This window comes from Danio rerio, chromosome 7 (assembly GCF_052040795.2).
Source record: "Danio rerio strain M-AB ecotype USA chromosome 7, GRCz13ab, whole genome shotgun sequence".
NCBI classification, from domain to species: Eukaryota; Metazoa; Chordata; class Actinopteri; order Cypriniformes; family Danionidae; genus Danio; species Danio rerio.
The window spans coordinates 56,952,501-56,975,757 of NC_141027.1; the positions used below are offsets into that span (position 1 = coordinate 56,952,501).

A 23,257-nucleotide genomic window follows, 5' to 3' on the forward strand; every position below is an offset into this window, starting at 1 on the left:
TCATAAGCTGCAGCACACACTTAAACATACCTCTGGACATGCAAATGTGTTCCTCCACATCTCTTCATCGTCTGCCTGGGCGGGGTCTCAGGATAACGTGAGAGTAATCCGGCCCGGATTCCAGGCACGAGTCACTGACCGAAAATGCCTCCAGGTCCCCGACCCTCTTAATGGAGGCCAACACAACCAGCAGAGCAGTCTTCAGGGACAGAAATCTTAAAAATACTGATTCGAGTGGCTCAAACGGATCTGTGCGCAAGCTCGTGAGAACGAGGGCGAGATCCCAAGAGGGCATGAGAGGGGGGTGAGTTGGATTAATTCATCTAGCGCCTCTGAGGAACCGGATGATGAGGTTATGCTTTCCCACGGTGCCGCCAGCTACCGCGTCATGATGAGCAGAGATGGCAGCCACGTAAACCTTGAGAGTGGAGGGTGACAGCCTGCTCTCCAGCTTCTCTTGAAGGAAAGAGAGCACAACACTGATCTGGCAGGTTCAGGGGTCTTCTCTGCAAGAGACGCACCATTCAGTGAATAGTGATTGTATTAACCACCGCACTCGGTAGGTTACCCTACCTTCCTTGTGTCTATGGACCACACGTGGAGGTTCCAGAGATCTGGGCGAGGGTGCCAGATGGTGCCTTGTCCCTGAGAGAGTAGGTCCTCTCTCAAAGGGATCTGCCAGGGGAGGGCCATCGCGAGGAGGGAGAGCTCTGATATCCAGGTCCGGTTGGGCCAGAGGGGCGCAACTAACAGAACCTGTTCCTCGTCCTCCCTGACCTTGCACAGTAACTGTGCGAGCATGCTCACTGGGGGAAACGCATACTTGCGCATGTCACAAGGCCAGCTGTGGGCCAGTGCGTCTGTGCTGAGAGAGCCCTTGGTCAGGGAAATGAACAACTGGCAATGAGCGTTCTCGGGGGAAGCAAACAAATCGATCTGGGCCTCCCCGAATCACGTCCATATCAGCTGGACAGACTCGGGGTGGAGTCTCCATTCTCCGAAGCTTATTTGCTGCCGTGAGAGCACATCGGCTGCACGGTTGAGCATACCTAGAACATGAATGGCGCACAGCGATTTCAGCCGTGGGTGACTCTAGAGTAGCAGACGGCGGGCAAGCTGAGACAAGCGGCGAGAGCGCATACCACCCATACGGTTGATATACGCTGCCGCCGTTGTACTGTCCGTCCTGATCAGCACATGTTGCTGCTCCAGCACCGGAAAAAAGCGGTGGAGAGCAGGGAACACTGTCAACAGCTCTAGGCGATTGATATGCCAATGCAACTGTGCACCCTTCCACAGGCCCGCAGCTGCATGCCCGCAACACACGGCCCCCCAGCCTGTGTTGGAAGCATCTGTTGAAACAACAACATGACTGAACGCCTGTCCTAGAGGCACACCGGCCTGTAAAAATAAAGGGGTCGTTCCAAAGGCTGAGGGCGCAGCGACACAGCGCCGTGACAGAGACTCTGTGTGTGCCTGCGTGCCATGCCATGGGACTCGATCATGAAGCCAGTGCTGAAGTGGTCTCATATGGAGTAATCCGAGCAGCGTGACGGCGGCTGCGGATGCCATATGCCCCAGGAGCCTCTGAAAGTATTTCAGTGGGACCACTACTTTGCTGTCGACCTCTCTCAGACAGTTCAGCAACAGGCGAGCATGGTGACCGAGTCCAGCTCCATCCCGAGAAAGGAGATCCTCTGCACAGGGGCGAGTTTGCTCTTTTCTTGGTTGACCTAAAGCCCCAACAGGCGGAGGTACCGGAGCACCTTGTCTCTGTGCATAATCAATTGCTCCCACGAGTGGGCAAAAATCAGCCAGTCGTTGAGATAATTGAGTATGCGGATGCCCGTGAGCCGAAGGGGTGATAAAGCACCCTCCGCGAGTTTGGTGAAGACCCGCGGAGACAGAGAGAGCTCGAAGGGTAGGACCTTGTATTGCCACGCTCAACCTTCGAGCACAAACCGCAGAAACTGGCGGTGGCGTGGAAAAATGGAGACATGGAAATACGCGTGCTTCAGGTCTGCAAACCAATCCAGAGGATGAACGTGAGCATTCTGAATGGCAGCTTGTGCAGACAGCGGTTCAAAACGCACAGATCTAGGATTGGCCGTGACCCACTGCTCTTTTTGGGTACGATGAAGTATGGGCTGTAAAACCCACTCTCCATCTCGGCTGGAGAGATCGGCTCGATTGCACCCTTTGCTAGGAGGGCAGCAATCTCCTCTCGCAAGACAGGGGCGGACAGGGGGCTGACCCTGGTGAAATACACACCCGTGAACTTGGGAGGCCGTTTCGCGAACTGGATCGCATAACCGAGTCTGATTGTGAATATGAGCCACCGCGAGAACTGGCCCATGCTTACCAGGCAGGCAGAGCCCTCGCTAATGGAGTCGGAAGGCGGAAAGCAGCAGGCAACTGGGGTGGTTCGTTCTCTTACAAAAGCTAGCAGCGATCTTAGCTGCGCAACGGCCATGGCATCACCGTGACAACATGAACTGCTCGTGAGCACCACAATAACATGCTGGACCCCCAAACATGTAATGCAGTGATCGTGTTCATCATCCGGAGCCAGGAAACCCCCGCATCCAGAAACGCACAGTCGGAGCGCCATCTCTGGAGTACCGGACCCAAAGAATGCCAGGCAAGGGAGAATCCCAGCTTAACCGTCTGCCGCCGCGTATACCCACTCTGGATTGGGAGACACTCGTTCGCCCGGAAGTCGCTGTAGTCAGCAAGAGGAACCCTCATCGACTCGATCAGAAAAGTCTCTGAAGCGAAAAGGATGGCGTCTGCTCGCTCCACGTGTGCTTATATGCTGGGTTAATTGGCAATGAAGCAAACCTGCGCAAGCTTACGCTGGCAACTCATTGGCATTCATTGGCCCGTTCTATACTCTTTCAGACAAGTGGCTTCTGAACCGAATCCTCCCAATACGTGGATTTTCTAAATCAAATCCACTAATAGCGTTGGAGTTCCCCACCCGAAGGGAAACCATCATTATACAATAACTTGCCTAATTACCCTATCCTGCCTGGTTAACCTAATTAACCTACTTTAAGCTGTATAGAAGTGTCTTGAAAAATACCTGAATATTATTTACTGTCATCAAGGCAAAGATAAAATAAATGAGTTATTAGAAATGCGTTATTATAACTATTATGTTCAGAAATGTGTTGAAAAAATCTGCTCTTCATTAAACAGAAATTCCCTTCTACCCATTATAGAAGTCTTGATTTAAAAATACTCCTATACTACAATTTTCTGCAGTGATGCATAGGGCATTGAAATAACTTTTTCTTGTGATTGGAACCGTGGTGCTCACTTTGGTTTTGGCATACAATAACACATCACCCCAGCAGCACTTTATTTTTAGTGCTTTGATGGCATGAAAATTATGTCAAACTATATAAATCTTACAACAGACTTAATGTACTTATGCAAATAACTGTGGCTTTTTATACAATGGAAATAATAGAAAAGTTTTTTATATTGTCATTTTGAAATTAAATCCCCTAACACCTTGATAGTTTTTGACGCAATGAATTATGAATGAATTATTTCCATCATATAAAAAGCCACAGTTTATTGTTAAATTATGCAACAAGACAAAATAGTCAAGTACAACTTTACATCACCACAGACTGAGATTTTCATATTAATCATACACTGACAGAGAATCTGAATGCCAAACAAAAGATTAATCAGTACAAAATCTGAAAAAATTAATGTAAAAATACAGTAATCATACAACCATAATGTAGGGGTTTAAACAAATATTTGACTCTTTTTTAAGTCTAAAAGTAAAACTTTGATATGCAATTTATGTTAACACATTCAATCCAGAAAAGATAACTTATTGACTAATTGGCACAATCATTGTTTACAGTGCTTAATTTTTAAAGACTTCTTTGTACAACCTTACACATCATTTTTAATGATGATAACTGGGGTGCTGTTTTCAACACTTTACATTTCTTAATTTTGTGAGTATGTTCATTCTGTTGCCTGTAATTTGTTTATTATACCTAATGCTAGGGCTACATGATAATGGAAAAATCTGATGTTGCAATATTTAATTTTTCTGCGATAAATATTGCAATATGAATACAGTTTCACGAGATTTATTCTTATTTAGACAGTCTAACAGTATTTGTGTACAGATATGTAGCTATCAGAATGCAAAAAAAAGGCTTTTCTGACTTTGCATTGACTTTGCAAAACTTCTCAAATTAATGCATAAACTATTGTTTCGTTTTCTCTTTTAAAAGAAATAAGTCAAAATTAAGAGTTTTCCTTTGATATATAACTTATCTCAACAAATTTAATCCAGATAAGTAACTTAACTCAAAAGATTCATTTGTAATAATTAATTGGCACAATCTTTTTTTACAGTTTATAATTTATGACTTCTTTATACACGGCTATACCTCATTTTAAAGACATCGTGCTGTTCTTTTAGGAGAATTATAGAGGAACTTTTATTATGTAATCACTATATAATCACTGTATAATCTGCCACTATTAAAATACACTGTTAAAACATATAGAAATACATTCAAGTGATGCAGAGCAAAACACACAGAAGTAAACAGCGGTGAAGTAAGACCATTCAGACAGCATATGCAACATGTATTGATTTATTGACCATGACAAAAACAACTTAAAAACAACTTTGCTCAACCTGCACGGCAATAGCATGCATAGGGAGAATCATTTAAAAAGTGTTGAAATATGACCTTTAGGATGTGCAAAAACAGAAAAACATACAGCCATCAATATAAAGGCTAGAATCCTATTGGAGCCTGGAAATAACGTGATGCTCATGCTACACCACTGTTTCATGATGACTATAGGAAAAGCCTGTATATAAACTGTGGGTTTTGGAACATTGGTAGGAGAGAGATCGATCGACCAACTCTGCTGTAACAATAAACTGCTTCAACTTGACAACTTTGAAGACCTCAGCCTCTTTTTTGAAACTTAGAAGATGTTTGTCGAGATCCAGCGCAACTTTCCACAACATTCTCAACACTTTACGTTTGTGAGTATGTATTTTTAGAATGAGATGTTTGAAAATTACACTTTGTCTACATTTGTCTCCCAAATGCATTCTAAATGTCAGAAATTGGTCTCTACAAATTAGTGTCTACATCAACATTACAGACTTTTCAAACATAATGCATATCAAAGTGAATATTAGAAAATAATTCCTTATCAAGCTAAATTTCATACATAGTTTTAAGATGTACTTCTTTACATTTTGATGGGAAAGGAAATAACAGTTATTTGCATTTTATTTAATTGACTATTGTTTTTGATATTATTATTATTATTATTAACAACAACAACAACAACAACAACAACAATAATAATAATAATAATAATAATAATGATAATAATAATAATAATAATAATAATAATTTTATTATATATATATATATATATATATATATATATATATATATATATATATATATATATATATATATATATATATATATATATATATATATATATATATATATATATATAATACACTTTCCTCATAACCAACTATATAATTTTTCCTAATGCTTTCTTCTCCAGATGAAATCAAAGCTAATTACCTGCTTTTATTTATTTTCAGTTTTTTTTAACCGTATTATTATATTGTCACTATTTAACATTTCAAGTATCTCTTGATCTTTTGAATTTACCTAAACATTTTACCTAAAAAGCCACAGTTGGTTCCGGATTTCCTCGATTTCCTAATGGACTTTATTCTTTCTTGCTAGTCTCCGCCCATTATGAAAACACGGCGTCGACCAATCAGCGTGGAGACCGGTCACACGAGATTGTCCCTGCGGGTGTGCAGAAAAAGAGTACACAGTAGTACAGAATACAGATGTGGTAGCAGAGAGTTTGCCGATTCACCATTCGACTGCAAAGTGTCAAAGTAAGTGTTAAATCATGGTTCTTAGATGGCAATAAGTGTTTCGTTTTGTTTAAGCTCAAATCAATGCGTGTTAAAGGGCACATGAGATCAGGACGTTTTGCTATACGTGTTTATAGCCCTTTTGCTATTATTTGCTAAAGTTATCGTAACAGTACAGTTTTTGGATGTTGTTGTTGTTGGGAGTTTAGGAAAACTGTAACTTTACGGCTGTAAACAACATATTTGCGCATGCTCACAGTTCAAGTTGCATGTACAGTGCAGAAATCTGGTGTGTTGACAATACAGGTTATTCCTGTCTGTCATCCAGTTGCGTTTTTTTTACAGTAAAGGAGTTATGAGTTATAATTTATTGTGTTGTTTTTAGTGTAAATACATGAATATGACTTACCTAAAACTACATATTGAGAAGAAAGTTGTGCATGACTAGTGTACAATCTTCAATCCTCATAAATTCAGGAGACAGGTAAAGTGAAAAAGCTAAACATTTTTGGTGTTGTTTTAAAATTAGTTAGTTTATTAATTTTCCTTCGGCTTAGTCCCTTTATTAATCAGGGGTCGCCACAGCGGAATGAGCCACCAACTTATCCAGCATATGATTTACAAAGCGGATGCCCTTCTAGCTGCAACTCAGCATGTATATATGCATATATTCACTGTATATATATATATATATATATATATATATATATATATATATATATATATATATATATATATATATATATATATATATATATATATATATATATATATATATATATAAATATATATATATATATATATATATATATATACACACACACACACACACACACACACACACACACACATATATATATATATATATATATATATATATATATATATATATATATATATATATATATATATATATATATATATATATACACACACACACACACACACACACACACACACATATATATATATATATATATATATATATATATATATATATATATATATATATATATATATATATATACAGTTGAAGTCAGAATTATTAGCCCCCTTAAATTATTAGACCGCTTGTTTATTTTTTCCCCAATTTGTTTTTAACGGAGAGAAGATTTTTACAGCACATTCATTCATTCATTTTCTTGTCCGCTTAGTCCCTTTATTAATCCGGGGTCGCCACAGCGGAATGAACCGCCTACTTATCCAGCCGCAACCCATCTCTGGGAAATTTTACAGCACATTTATAAACATAATAAGTTTATTAACTAATTTTTAATCATGAATTTATTTTATCTTTGCCATGATGACAGTAAATAATATTTTACTAGATATTTTTCAAGACACTTTTATACAGCTTAAAGTGACATTTAAAGGCTCAACTAGGTTAATTAGGTTAACTAGGCAGGTTAGGGTAATTAGGCAAGTTATTGTATAACAGTGGTTTGTTTCTGTAGACTATCGAGAAAAAAATTAACTTAAAAAGGCTAATAATTTTGTCCCTAAAATAGTGTTTAAAAAATTAAAAAACTGCTTTTATTCTAGACGAAATGAAACAAATCAGACTATCTCCAGAAGAAAAAATATTTTCAAACATACTGTGAAAATTTCCTTGCTCTGTTTAACACAATTTGGGAAATATTTAAAAAAGAAGAAAAAAATTTCAAAGGGGGCTAATAATTCTGACTTCAACTATATATATATATATATATATATATATATATATATATATATATATATATATATATATATATATTACATTGACTTTTGTTGGGTCAGGGTTAGAGTTTTTTGCCTACTTTTATTTAAAAATTGTGTTGGGTGGGTAATAATACACCACCTTTTTTAGGACTACACCACTAACCCCCAAACATAATTTTTGTGCACACATTTTTTAAACTGTCTTGAAATGCTGAGTCACAGGCCTTAAAAACACATGCAAATGATAAACACTCTATTATGGTTATACTCCGCAGTGATTCTAAAGTCACATGTGTTCTATGGCTCCTGGTCAACTATAATTTTAGACTTAACATTTTATATATTGTAATGTGACTGTTGAGGATGTGCACATTGCCATATCAATGCTGAAAATATACATTGTGCAGCCCTACTTAATGCAGATGCACAAAATCCTCCAAAACTATGTAAAGTTATGAATCATTTTCAAAAAGTGGTGCCATCTCATTAACATACATTCATATCTCAGTATATACTGCATAAAATAAATATCCCAATTGCCAGTTTTTTAAATAATGTGCAGGTTTATCGTTTTGACTTTTTTGTATAACATATTCATGAAATTAATTCAAGTAGAATCTGACCTCCAGTATAGAGGCTTATATGGAAGTCTGTGTCTAAATGTTTTAAGATGCTCTTCTCTTTCTTTGAAGTAGACTATAAATAGTAAACCGGTAGCCAAAGAGATGGTCATGACAACAGAACCATCTTGCCATGCCTGTGAAGATGCTCGGTCTCATATGACACTCATTGTTTCCCTTTGTGGGACCGGCTTCAGTTGCATTTACAGTTGAGGCTTGATTACACTAAGCACTAACGGCCTACGCCTCACCTTTCCCCAGGTGTTTTTCAAGCTTTTCCTGATTGTCAGATTCATTGAACTCAAACAAACTTGACTTGCTGCCAAACCAGTTTTAGTGTCTCCTCAGATGCCAGCTGGCCTTTTTTAGTACACCTCTTATTATGAATATGCTAATAGACGTCTATGCATATTTCCAAAAACATGATTTTAAAACAAAATTTAAAGTAAATGCATGATTTATTTATTTATTTATTTATTTTTTGCAGTTCATATTGAGAGACATCGAGGCCCTAGTTTTTCACTTTAATTGTAAAACACGTTATACAGGACATTTTTTAATAGCAACAAATGCACAATTAAAAGTCAAAGCTACTGAAAGCAAAGCTGTTTCAAATGTTCAAAACAATGCATATGATGGAGTTTTTGCCTATAAATATTGGCATAATATTGATGTAAAATTCTGGGACTTGAACCAGCAACCCTCTAGGCAACAGTGCTAACCACTGAGCCACCATGTCGCTTTTGTTTAATTGACAATATGCAATAAAAGTTTTCTTTTAATAGAATCAGATGTGCTGGTAACACTTTACAATAAGGTTTAATGCATTTAACAACACTTGTACATCATTTATTAATCATAATTGAACATTTACTAATGCATTTATGAACATCCAAGTCTGTGCTTGTTAACATTAGTTAATGCACCGTAAGTTAACAAACTAACCATGAACAACTGTATTTTCATTAACTAACGTTTACTAACATGAATAAATACTGTAGTAAATTTAATGTTCATTGTTTGTTCATGTTAGTAAATTAATTAATTAACCTTAACTAATTAACCTTATTGTAAAGTGTGACCGATGTGCTCTTATGACACTGTTGACTGTTAATCTAAAATGTTTTGTGTTTGCACTAAAAACTAATTTTATTGGCCTCTAAATAAAGAATCACAAATATTTAGCTATTATCTTCTTCAGTATACAGTGTGGACTTTTGTTGTATTTGGTTTTGCTTTGCTAGAAAGAACACCAAATACCTGCATGCTACGTTTCTAGAACACATATTTAACTAGATTGTCTCCAAGATGTCTTTATCTTTTTTTTTTTTTAAATGATCTAGAGTAACCAATCAATTACTTCACACCCGTACAGGTTACACAATAACAGATACTGAAACCTGAGACGGAATCAGACACCACTTCACACGCGAGGGGTTTGCACTGGTATAAAGGCAGTTCATTGAGAAGCGTTCACTCATCTATCCTGGTGCAGAATTTGAGATTGCAAACAAAAAGAAATGGGTGAGTAATATTTGATTTTATTCTAAATATTATTTGATCAGTGTTATACCCAATGGCCAGTGGGTAATGTAAAAACGTAATCAAAAACACCTAAAGAAATGCAAAGTGATTTGATTTCAATTTACAACTTTGATGTTTAAATTACGTCAAATTGACATCTAACATTGGCCTGAAAAAACATGTCAAATAATGGATTTCAGGACCGTTAGATGTCAATTTGATGTTGTTTAGACATCAAGCCAGTTTACATATTGTAGGGATATTAAGTCCAGTTTAAATTGGTAATCTGGAATTGAAGCTTTCAGATAATGAATCTTTACTTACACTACAAAAATTATGTTTGCTGTTTCCACAAACTACTTATTTAAAATAAGCTGAAACGACACAATGGCTGAGTTTTTTGGGACAGCTTAATTGTTTTATGCTTAATCCACTAACATTTGTAAAACTCATAAGTTAACTTAATTCCTTTATGTTGCTGCCCAAACACATATAAATTGTGTGGAACCCAGCATTTTACAGTGTGTATTATACTTTTGCCTTGTTGTTTTGATGGTCAAAAGGGCTTCAATGTGCGGATGTCAAATAGAGGTCAAGTTTTTTTTTTTTTTTACATGAAGTAGATTTGCATTTTTGACATGTTTTTGATGTCATTTTAATATAAAGCTGCTAGATAGATAGTGTTTGATTGTGAAGAATTAATGGTGCTTTTTAATATCAGCCACATACAACTGCACAAGAAATAAAGAACATGACAGTTCTGTCAGTTACTTAATCAAACTTGTATGACTTTTTTAGCAGAATGCAGAAAAAAACGAACCAAAATGTTTTGGTGACTGTTAACTTCATAAACAACTGAACAAATAAATAAATAGCAAAACATTTAACAAATTAACCATGTTTCAAGACATAAAGAATTCATAACAGTTTGGAAAGACATGGGAGGAATTTTAGCAGTCAAAGCATAGGTCAGTCAGTGCAAAACTGTGGGAGCAAATGCTTTTCTTCAGTAATAATCTCAACTACTAGGCAAATCTGATGTAACTGATGTACCAAAATCATGCGCCACATCTTAACCAAGTTTTTAAAATTCCTTGCCCATATTTGGAATTAAATACTAGCATGTGGTTTACTGTACATTATGCACTAGGCTAAACTGTACATTGTCCAAGTTTTATTTTAGTTCAGTTTTTGTGTTTCATTTTATTCATTAATTTATGGTATTTAAATTTTAAAGTCCTACAGTGATCAGCATATTTAAGTACACCCCTCACAAATCTCTTATTTAAGTTAATATTTTCTACAGGAAGTTTTACAATATTATATTTATGCATATACATTAGATTAGTCTGTACTGAAGCCAAATCTGCAGCTTATCTAACAAAATAACTTATGATAGCAGTCCAAAACTAGTATACCCACATTTATATGTCATAGAAAAATAATAAATACAAATGTTAAAAGAACAAAAACCAAGAGAAGCAAATAATGTATAAAATTTTGTTGAAACATGTGGTTTTCCCCCAATATTTTGCATGAATTGAAATATTTTATCTTTCTATTTCTAAAGATATTGTATGACTAAAATATTATTTTAATAAGTATATCCATGTAATAAATCGTTTTGCTCAAATTCCCCAAAATATATTACCTATATTCACTGAGAAATGCATAAAAGTATTTATTTTCAAAATGGGCTGTATTCATTTTTGCCAAAGAGCATAGCATCACGAAGAGGCAACACTTTAGTTTGATTTGGGAAACAGCCACTGGATGCTGAGGCAGCTATTTTGGAATAAAAATTTCAACAGAATAACATCATATTATAAGTCTGTAAAATAAACTATTAAAAGTGCTGATGATTGTGATAGTAAGTGTTGTATTGTAGTCATTCAAGTTGTATCTCAGCTTTAATGCGCTTTTTGAATGAATTAATGAATAAATAAAAAAATAAACAAAGCAGCTGCTTGCCATCGCGACAGCAATAAGATCCAATGGATGCCCAATCTCTTTCACTCCAAAATGGTGGAATCCGGGGCTGTTGCTGGGCGCTGCTGTTGCAATGGAACGTTCTATTGAGTGTCGCCTTTTGGTCATTCTAAGCTCTTTGTTTTTGCTGAGCATTGCATGTTTATTTTTTTTTTGTTTCAAAATAACATGTTGTAACAGTGATGTGACGCTGACAACAGGGGTGTGGATCCAAATGCAGGTTTATTTAGCAGAGTGGTCAGGCAAGCAATGATCAACACAGGAAAAAGATGTAAAAGGGCAATCCATAGTCATAGTCAAAACAACAGGCAAATGGTCACATGGCAGGCAGCAGACAACTTAAAACAGCAAACAAGGCAAGGCGAGGGCAGGGGCACAACTACACATTTACTGAGGGGTATGCGGGTTCAAGTTTTGCACCCATCACCACCAATCCAACTATATTTTAAAACAGTCAAGTGATAGTGCTGAAATTTTCCATCAATATATTAAAGATATTTTTCTTCATCAGCATGATTCAAACAAATACAATCACAGTTCTGAACACAACTGAAATAGTATGAAGTAGTAAAAGTACAATTACACTAAGCATGTTAAGTAACAATGAATTACATCTCATTCCAACAAAAATTTCTTCTCAATTTTATTTTCCTTACTAAATGATTATAGCACCTTGTCGTGCCTTGCTTTTGTACTTTTTGTACATTTGTGAAAACAAAATGATAGATATGGGAGTCCTTAAGCGCAAAAGAACATAAAAATGCAATCACTTCTCATATCCGAGGTGTAAGGTCTGTCTTTGCATAAACAATTGTCTGAAACTGCTATTACACCTCTCACAACGTGAAATAAAAAAGACTTTAAAATGTTTAGTGTAAAACATAACAATAACGACCTGCCTAAAATGTTCTGTTCAAACTTTTTTTTTAACTAAAATTAATTTGAGCAAAAAAAGTTACCAAAAGGCCTGATATATCAATATGATATATAATACATATATAAAAACATCTATATGGTATGAAAATGGATCTTGATAGAAGGATTAATAAACATTTCAGCTCCAAAAAAATCTGATTATGACTTTTTGTTCATGTGTTAGTTTTAACAGGGTTAAGAATCATTATAATCAAGTATATACAATTCATATAGGGAAATTTGTAATCCCAATATTATTGTCTATTTTATCTGACATATATTGGAGTCTGTTCTTAATAATAATACTTAATTACTAATAATACTTAATTTATAATTTATAAATAATAAAAATAATTTATAATAATAAAAAATTTAATAATAATAAAAAAAATTTAGCACAATGGCGCCCCCCATTTGTGGTGCCCCTATGCGCCGCATATACTGCATTCCCCCTTTTTGCGCCCCTGGGCGAGGGTTAAATACATGGCAAAGCAAGACAAAGGTAGCGCGCTGTCTCAGCCACAACTGTGTATTAGTGTGCTACATTTAATGTGCAGTAATCAGTCCAAAAGCAGCTTCAGCTGTGTGTCTAATCAATGGGGACTTGTAGCAGGTAAGTGTGTGTGTTGTAGTTCATGTGGATATGAATGTTTTCCAGCGATTGATGGTGTCTCTAAAAGTCTCTGTTCAGTCTATAGACATGAACACATACTTAAAAACCCAAACCACATTGGCAGACTGCAGGACTATATACCAGCAATCGCATAGTTTTGATATGAATCTGTTTCGTTACAAAGTGGCATCAGCACTACATAATGCAGTATTTTATTGTTTTCATGGCACTATGTGAACAGGCATGATTTGGACAACATTGTCTGTTATTTTTATCTTACTTCTCAGGTTGATCTACTAGATGCAGTATGTTAGGGTAAATATAATTTATAAATAATAAAATAAAGAGAAAACAAACAGGCAAAAGAAACCGCTCACTCATGACTCCTGATAAACAGAAAACAAAACCAAACATAAAGGGCCCTATTATACACTCTGCACAATCTGGAACCATGTGTTTTTTTGCTACCTCCGCCCATGCTTTCTTCACCTCAGGGGGCTTTGGTGGAATCCAGCTCTGAATGAACCGCCAACTATTTTAGCATATGTTTTACGCAGTGGATGCCCTTCCAGCTGCAACCCAGGGGAAACACCCATACACACCTCCTTTTCCAGAATCCACAGTTGAAAGGAAAAGGCTGAACAGAATAGGCTTGTTCCGTGCATGGTCTTTAACCTTGCACATATTATCCGCTTGCACATACATTTACAGTAACTGTTTTTCGCTAGTGAAGCTTTCAGTTTTTCCACATACAAAGTCAGCCATGTAAATGTAAACGCAACTGACTCTTAAAGGAAATGGGACATGAGACTCTGATTCTCATTATTATGTCCAAAACACACCCATAACTCATTATAAGAATAAGAGCAACCCTTGTAGACCATGCACCTGGCTCACAGTTTATTTTTTTTCCATCCTTAAAATAGTAAAAGCTCACACTCCTCCATGAGACTCAAGACCAGTGGGGCCCACAGGTGACACTCGATAAGGGATATTCACCAAAAAAATGTTAAATTAATCACTATTGCTAACCCTTATGTGCTTCCAAACCTTTATGAGTTTTTCTTTTGAACACAAAAGAAGATATTCGATGATAAGGGAAGGGGAAACTAATCAGCTGTAACTTTGAAATGAATCTGTTCCTGTTATTGTTGGTCTCAAATCAAATCCCCAATCTCAAATTGAACACTAATGAGCTGTTTTTCTCTTTCCCCTGTGTGTGTGTTTTGATGTAAACAGCACAGAAGACCGCACTGATAGTTTATGCTCATCAGAGTCCTGCCTCTTTCAACGCCGCTGCGCGAGATGTTGCAGTTCAGGCTCTGACAAAGAAAGGCTACAAAGTCCTTGTTTCAGATCTCTATGCTATGAAATTCAAGGCTTCAGCTACTGCGGAGGATATTAAGGGTAAGAATTTGCTGACATGTAACAGGGAATGTCTGAGAAATAAAAAGGTCACTACAATAAGGTTCCATTGATGAGCAATACATTTACCCAGTATTTATTGTCATTGTTGATACTATATTATAAGTGTAAATATTAAAATATGCTTAAATAGTTTTTTTTTATTAAACAAATTTTAAGTGTCTTTAATTACTATGTATTATTCATTCATTCATTTTCTTTTGGGCTTAGTCCCTTTATTAATCTGGGGTTGCCACAGCGGAATAAACCGCCAACTTATCCAGCTTAATACAACAAATATTTTTAAAAGAATTCAAGTTCCACTGGAGGGCAATAATTTGGCTTCAATCCACTGTAAATACAATGTACTGAGCATAGGTATTTTATCAATTGGAAAATAACTACTTTTAATACTGTACTATTCCTAAACCTACCTCTGAACCTTTCCTTAACCCGTGTATTTACCTCATGTAATCCATTACTTTCTTAAGTAAGGTTAAGTGTTACTATTCTTTTAACTACTGAGTAATATTAAATAACTACTTTGTTAGGGTTATAATGGAGTCGAATGACAAAAGAGGTGAGAGTCCAAATGCAGTTTATTTAAACATGACTTCGGCAGGCAAAGGTCAAAACAGGTGTTAAGGATAGCATGAGGGCAATACAAAAGAGTAGTTGTGGTCACAGGTGAAGAGATTGATACAGGTGGAAAAACAACATAAACAGTAAACAAAACAATGGGTCAAAACACAGCAGGACAACACAGGGAACATGCTTTGTAACATTCACTCTGGAAACAAGACTCAGTAAAAATGTGTGTGGAATTGGAGTGTTTTTAGTCTATAGATCAGTCTCAAAGATAATACAATTAAAAATATATAATTCGAACAAACCAATTCACATTTACAAAATCCAATTTGTAAGTTCAAACCACAATTCGTAAATACATAAATCCAATTTGTAAAAACTAACTCAATCCATACCTGCACAAATCCAGTTTGTAAATACAAAACATAAATTATAAATACACAAATCCAATTCGTCAATTCAAAACCTTCATAAATACAGAAATCTAATTCATAAATTGAAAACATAATTTAAAAATACACAAATTTAATTCGTAAATTTAAAACATGATTAAAAAATACAATAATCTAACTCATGAATTCAAAACATTATTCTAAAACACACAAATCCAAGTCATAAATTCAACACATGATTCAAAAATGTACAAATCAAATTTGTAAATTTAAAACAGAATTAAAATAATAGACAAATCCAATTAAATTCAAGTCCAAATAAATTTAAAACTCAATTCATAAATACTAAAATCCAATTCGCAAATTCAACACACAATTCAAAAATACACTAATCCAATTCGTAAATTCAAAACACAATACATAAATACTAAAATACAATTTGCAAATTCAACACACTTTTCAAAATTACACAAATCCAATTCATAAATTAACCACACTATTCAAAAAATTAACATATACAATACGTAAATTCAAAACACGATTTATAAACGCACAAATCCAATTCGTAAATTTAGAACACCATACATAATATACACAAATCCAATTCATTTGGCGAAAATAATTATGATTGTTACATAAATACAAATTGGAAATGTGAATTGTGCTGTGCATGTATGAATTTTATTTCGTAAATGTATTATTTTTTAGGGCTGATCTAGCTCCTTAATAGTTCATGTAATTAGTTCTGAATAGCTGTGGTATGTGAGTAAAGTGAATGGTGGGATATGTAGTTCAGTCAAGTGACAAATGTGTTGTTCGGGTTAATGATAGAAAGTGTTTTCCTGTGATGTACAAGAACTATATCACTGGTGATGGTAACAGTTAGAATGTAGAATGTGTGTAGAATTATGCACATTTAATTGTAACTATAATAAGTACATGGAACACGTGTAACAAGGAAACTTTAAAATAAAGTGTTACCTCACTGTTTTACTGTAACCTTTGCAGGTGATTTACAGAATCCCGAGCACTTTGTGTACAATAATGAGATGATGGTTGCATGGAAAGAGGGTCGATTAAGTGACGATGTTGCAGAAGAGCAGCACAAGGTGGAGCAGGCGGATCTAATTATCTTTCAGGTAACAGTTTCCAAGTGCTCCCTAGCAGTGGTGGAAAGCATACTGAAAAATCATACTTCAATAAAAGTTTCATTACTCTTCATAAAAATGTGGAGCAATTGGATTAAAAGTATTGTAAATACTACTCAAAGTATGAGTAAAAATCAGCCCTTTAAAAAAGTAGTGAACTTTGAAAAAAAGAAGTGAGTAGTGAGCTTTATGCTGTGAAAAGTTGATGTGTTAACATGCAGAGCGCAATCTGTGTAACCTATAGGGCAAAAAACTTGCTGTAACGTTATGTCAATGCCCTTTTAACCCTGACTAACAAACTACTGGTCTTCAGCTGTGGGTGCTGCAAACAGAGAATACATTCAATTTGTGCATGTGATTTAAAACTTAACATTCTGTAGTGCATTTAGTTAATATTTAGGACATTTGTCAATTTCCGTTATAATACAGTAGGTATCCTTCATCTTCTAATCAGTGACATCCAGTCTAAACTCTCTTACAGTCATTTCATGTAAATATTTAGCGTCTTCTTTGTCATTTTTAATGCTTCCAGTACATGTTTGCTGCATTTTAAAGCATTCTTGTTGATCTTTCTGATGTGATTTTACAATGTGGGATTTGATTGGACAGGATTTACAGGACTGATTATTATACTTAGCCAATCACCATTAACAAGAAAAAAATGTAATGCCTGCAGGTTTAAGTTAATTTGTGAAGTAAAAATACTTAAACAGAACTAAAAGTAAACGTTTTTAAACCTACTTAGTGGAGTACAATTCCTGAGGAGAAATGACACCATTACAGTCATTTGAGTATTTGTAATTCATTACTTTGCACCACTGCTACATAAACATGTCAAACTATACATTTCAGCTTGATCGCAGAAGAATAATATGCTTTGTAATGAATTTGCAGTACCCACTCTACTGGTTTACCATCCCTGCCATCATGAAGGGCTGGATCGACCGAGTCTTAACTCAAGGATTTGCCTTCAGCATGCAGAACATGTATGACAACGGCATTTTCAAGGTCAGAATCTTTAGAGCCGAAACTCGTTTTTGTGTGCTTGACAGCTCTGATTCCTATCTGTGTGACTAATGATGATCAGATTCAGCTTACATGTCATCCACCTTTCAAACCAGAATAAGAGGGCCATGCTTTCCTTCACCACTGGAGGAATGGAGTCCATGTATAAGGATGATAGCCTTCATGGAGACATCAACATTCTCCTCTGGCCCTTACAGGTGAGATACCATATCAATGTGATGCATATGAGAAATCAATCAACCTTTGTACTCTTTTACGGAATCTAAGGGTGTGTTTAGACTTGGCAGGTTTGGTAGTGAAGCAAACTCTTAGGGTGTGTAATATAATCAGTTTAAAGGAACACTTTTTGAAAATGGGTTAATTTTACAAGTCCCTTAGAGTTAAACAGTTTGCAATTTTTTAACCCATCCAGCTGATCTCCAGGTTTGGCAGGAGCACTTTTAGCTTAGCTTAACTTGGCATAAATCACTGAATCAGATTAGACCAGTAGCATCTTGCTCAAAAATTTCAAAACAGATTTTCAATAATTTGCATATTTAAAGTTTGACTCTTCTGTAGTTTCTTTGTGTACTAAGACAGACGTAAATGAAAAGTTGCTATTTTCTAGGCTGATATGGCTAGAAACCATAGTCTCATTCCGATGTAATAATCAGGGAACTTTGCTGCCGTATCATTGCTGCAGCAGATGCAATGATTTTATACATCACCTGAAAATAGTCCCCAGCAAGTTAACTAGGCAACAGCACTGTGTAATGTCATTGTTCCTTGCTTATTAAATCAGAATGAGAGTATAGTTTACAGCCATATTGTCCTAGAATAGGGCTTTATGATATTGGAAAAATAAAAAATAAAAATCAGCTATATATGTTACAAAGTTAATACAGTTTCTCCAGTTTGAATAGCTCTATTTTTAAAGAGTTCACACATTTCAATTGATTAAGGATGATTCTGTAGGGAAGTGAATCATGCTTAAAATTAATAAACAAATTATAAGCACTGACAATTACAATAGAACGAAGAAAAAAATTAAATAAAGAATAATTTATAAAAATTAAACTCTCTTGAAATGCTTAGACAGCCAAAGGCTTTAGAACCAGTGTTGGGGAGTAACTATGTTAAGGCGTTATGTAATTTAATTACAAAATAAAAGTAAAAGTAATTTGTTACAGTTACTGAGAAAAACAAATGTGTAACTAAATTACAGTTACTTATAAAAATGTTTAAGATTACAAATGGGGTTACATCTAAATATGTTGAATAATGTTAATCTCTTGCTTTGCCTGTTTTTGATATGCAAGTTGCCTTCTGCTGGCCACCACGTCTACCAGTTACGTTAATCCTCTCTGCCGCTGAAAGCATTAGGCTACTACAATCAGTCTGCAGTGAGCTGCAAGTAGTGATGCTACAAGTAGTGATGCTACAAGTAGTGATGCTACAAGTAGTGATGCTACAAGTAGTGATGCTACAAGTAGTGATGCTACTATTTCTCAGTAGCATGGCATTACCGTCACTACTTTATAAATTAAAAAGCTTTTCAGTAGGTTAGCCTTTTTTTTTTTTTTTTTGTCAAGTAGCACAGTAGCGTCAACAAAAGCTACATTTACCAATCAATAAGTGACAGAGCTGTTAGGCCGGTGTCTAGCCAATGTAAGTAAATCCATATGATTGGGAGAATGGTGATTTCTTCTTCTTCCTGTTTAATGGTGGTCAACAGCAAACATTTTACAGTGTTGCTGCTGCCTCTCGCTTTGGTTGGAGACGTCGCCTACCAGTTAGGCAATTATGAGAAATTTCCATGATGGAAAGATGACTAAGGGAGAGGAGGTCTATAAATATAGTTTACTGTAGTAAAGGCTGAAGCATACTATGGTAATTACTTTAAGTTCATGATAGTTACTAATGATACTACAATTTGTAGTTTAATTTATTAATGAAGAGTTGTAAATAACTATACAATATAAAGCTCATTCCTAAATATTTCCCTTTACTATAAATTACTATAGTATTTTGCTATTTTACTATTGGATTTTTTTGTTTTTGCTGTTATATACTGTAATTTGTTTCCGTTTATTCAGCATATTATTATTTACAGTAAATAAATTAACTGAACATCTGAGCCTCATATATTTCATTGACAGTTTTATTGATCACTAAGATTTGATTGACTTGGATTTACGTTGTTTCAATTTATAAATGAAAATGCAAAAATAGCTCAGATGTATTTTTATTGTTTTCCTGTACCCTTAAAGCAATCTGATGTGAATAAATGAGAGACGGTTACTAAAAGTTATTGCTTTATTGAAACATCACAGGGTGAATTCACCAGTCTTATTTTTCCAGAGGCAAGCATATATATATATATATATATATATATATATATATATATATATATATATATATAGGTTTTGAACAAATAAAAGGGTGAGAAAATGATCCCTTCAAACATTTCTCACATTATTAGTTTATTCACTATAGTTTAGAAAATTGTCAAAAGAAATTTGACAATAACTTAGTTATTTGCAGTTAAACTGTGTCAGAATGTAATGGATTCATGTAATGGATTACAAATCAACCGGAAAATAATTCAAACAACCATGAGTTTGGTAACATGTACACACCTATCAGTGCTTTGTTGGTCACCTTTCACCGGTATCTCTTGATACTGGGAACCAAGTTCATAACCTGAACTTCAGTATTTCCCAGATTCATTGCAGCAGGTTTTTTATGTGGGTGCTGATTTTAAATCAAATATATGAGGACTGTTTATGTAATATTTAAATTTTAATTTTGCTATTCTCAGTTATGAACATATGCAGACAGATCTAGTCTGCACACACATATAAATTTAAAAAAATATTAAAACACAATCTAATAATCTAATTATAATTTCAAAAAAAATACAAGTTAATATTGACAGCTTAATGTGTTACATGTGCTGTACAAAATACTTTAAACTGAACTTAATTGTTGCATTATAGCCTACTGTATATCAGTCTCTTTTGCACTGAGATTATTAAAGATTTAAATAACAAAGCCTTTTTTATCTTTGTTTCCAGATTAATGATTGTATAAAACCTGACAGGCCATGATCACATTTTTAACTTATCATCAGAAAGTTGTAGTCTGTAGCACAATGCTGTTTTGTCAAGTAGTTGTAATGCCTTGTAGACAAATTAAATGCAAATACATCCTAATATTGTATACATTGTGCTCCTCTATGAGAATTTGCCTGGTATCCATCAGACATTTAGTACTGCCACCTGCTGGAGAGAAGAAGAAAAAAGCAATAGTTTATCCACAGATTTAAAGGGATAGTTCATCCAAAACTGTCATCATGTGCTCACCTGTCACGTATCACAAAACTTTTTCTTTTTTTCCTCTGTAGAACATAAAAAAATATTTTGAAAAATGCTGAAAAACCAGCATCCATTGACTTCCATAGTAAATATTTTTGCTAGGAAGCCAGTGGTTGTCAGCTTTCTTCAAAATATTATATTTTGTGTTCAACAGAAGAAATAATAAAGGTTTGTAAACACTTGAAGAAGTGAAATAAACAGTGAGTTATTTTTTTTTTTTTTAGTTTTTGCGTAAACTGTCCCTTTTAAATATTTAGTCTACTTCATGTGTATCTTTGAACAATACAAATGTTTTACTTTAACTAATAACATTTACACCAGTTATTACACAGCTTAGACATGTGCCAATATCTAATAATTTAGTATATATTGTAATAATGAACATTCACAATATTAGACAGAATCGGTTTTAGGGGTTCCACACAATTCATTCATGTTGCCTCATCACAAATCAAGTAGATTGAACCTTAAACAGGGGCGACACGGTGCCTCTGTAATTAGCACTGCCCCCTCACAGCAAGAAGAACACTGGTTTGAATCCTGGCTGGGTCAGTTGGCATTTCTGTGTGGAGTTTGCATGTTCTACCCTTGCTGCCGTGGGTTTCCTCCGCGTGCTTCCGTTTCCGGTGTGTAAATGCAAGAGCCTATGGGTTTTCCCAGTGTTGGGTTGCAGCTGGATGGGTATCCACTATGTAAAAACATATGCTGGATAAGTTGGCAGTTCATTCCACTGTGGCGACCCCTAATTAAAAAAGGGACTAAGCCGAAGGAAAATGAAAGTATGAACCTAAAACAATTACATTGTGCCAAACAAAATCTCAAGAATTGTGATGTTTCAGCTCACTTTAAATAAGTAGTTAGAACAGTTTTTTTTTTGAGTGAAACAGTTCATAAAAGTAGGACTTGACCACTGTTAATCAGATTTCAGACTATGATTTTCACTTGTTATTAGGTGCTTTTTGTTATGCTGTTACTGTTAAAGTAATTTTTTGCAGTTTAATTTAATGATAATACTGTTTCTCGTGATAAAAGCTACAGCGAGTCATTGCAACAGGAAACTATATGCAGAAGTCTAATGCAGCTTGCAATCATACTATGTCCTTTTACTGCATACAGAATGGAGTGCTGCGTTTCTGCGGGTTCCAGGTCCTCGCCCCTCAGATCTTCTGGTCTCCTGCATACACGCCTCCAGAGGGAAGAGCCGCCATGCTGGATGGATGGCGAGAGAGGCTGGGTGGTGTGTTTGAAGAAAAGCCTCTGTCCTTTGCTCCGTCTGAATATTTTGACCTTAGCTTTCAAGCAGGATTTTGTCTCCGGCCTGAAGTTAAAGATAAGTTGGCTTCTGAACCCTACGGCATTACCACAGCACATCATTTAGGAAAACCTCTCCCACCAAACAACCAGACCAAACCTAAGCAAAACTAAAGGATCCAGCGTAGCTACCAATACATCACTCATTACTACATATAGCAGAATTATAAAGCTTTAGGTGAAATGTGCTCCAGATCAAAAATATTCTATTCTGTCAATAATCTAAACTATACTGTCTACCTGTCATTTATGCTTTATAACTAAAATTATCTACCAGCAAATAAGCCATACGACTGTTGGGACAATCAGCTAAATGTAATTTTTCTGATGTCTCTTGTTATTTTCGTAGATAGTTTTACTAATATCGGTGTCTTGATGAAGTAACTTGTCAAATAAAGATTCTAATGCTGTTGTGATTTGAATGTTGTTTAATATATCATATATTATAATGATCATGGCGATGCTTGTGGTGCTTTTTTAGATTCTGGTTATGCAAATACAAATAAATAACTATAACTGAATTTACAGTTTCATTTTATTCTTTTTTTATTATTATTAATTTAATTAATTTAATTTTTGTTTTTTATTATCAATTTAATTTATTATTAGGATTTTTTTACAGTTTTAACAAAGTGATTGTAATTTAAGTAACATTTTAATGCAAATACAAAAATGAAATAACTATCTGAACCTATTATTTTGTTTTATAAGTCTTTATTTTAAAGACAAATGTCACATAATGTGAATTTCAAGGTTTTT

General features: G+C 35.1%; 2 protein-coding genes across 3 annotated transcripts in view; one reads left to right on the forward strand and one right to left on the reverse strand.

The window, feature by feature from the left end:
- The window catches only part of csnk2a2a (casein kinase 2, alpha prime polypeptide a), a 471,730-nt gene that overhangs the window by 404,012 nt on the left and 44,461 nt on the right, over positions 1–23,257 (reverse strand). The gene's annotated exons all lie outside the window — the stretch shown is intronic.
- nqo1 (NAD(P)H dehydrogenase, quinone 1) lies at positions 5,814–23,019 on the forward strand. 2 transcript variants are annotated; one of them, NM_001204272.2, is given in 7 exon segments: positions 5,814–5,935; positions 9,608–9,756; positions 14,513–14,680; positions 16,666–16,796; positions 17,658–17,813; positions 17,927–18,028; positions 22,304–23,019. In NM_001204272.2, coding segments are annotated over 6 exon segments (870 nt in total). In that variant the 5' UTR covers positions 5,814–5,935; positions 9,608–9,752; the 3' UTR covers positions 22,613–23,019.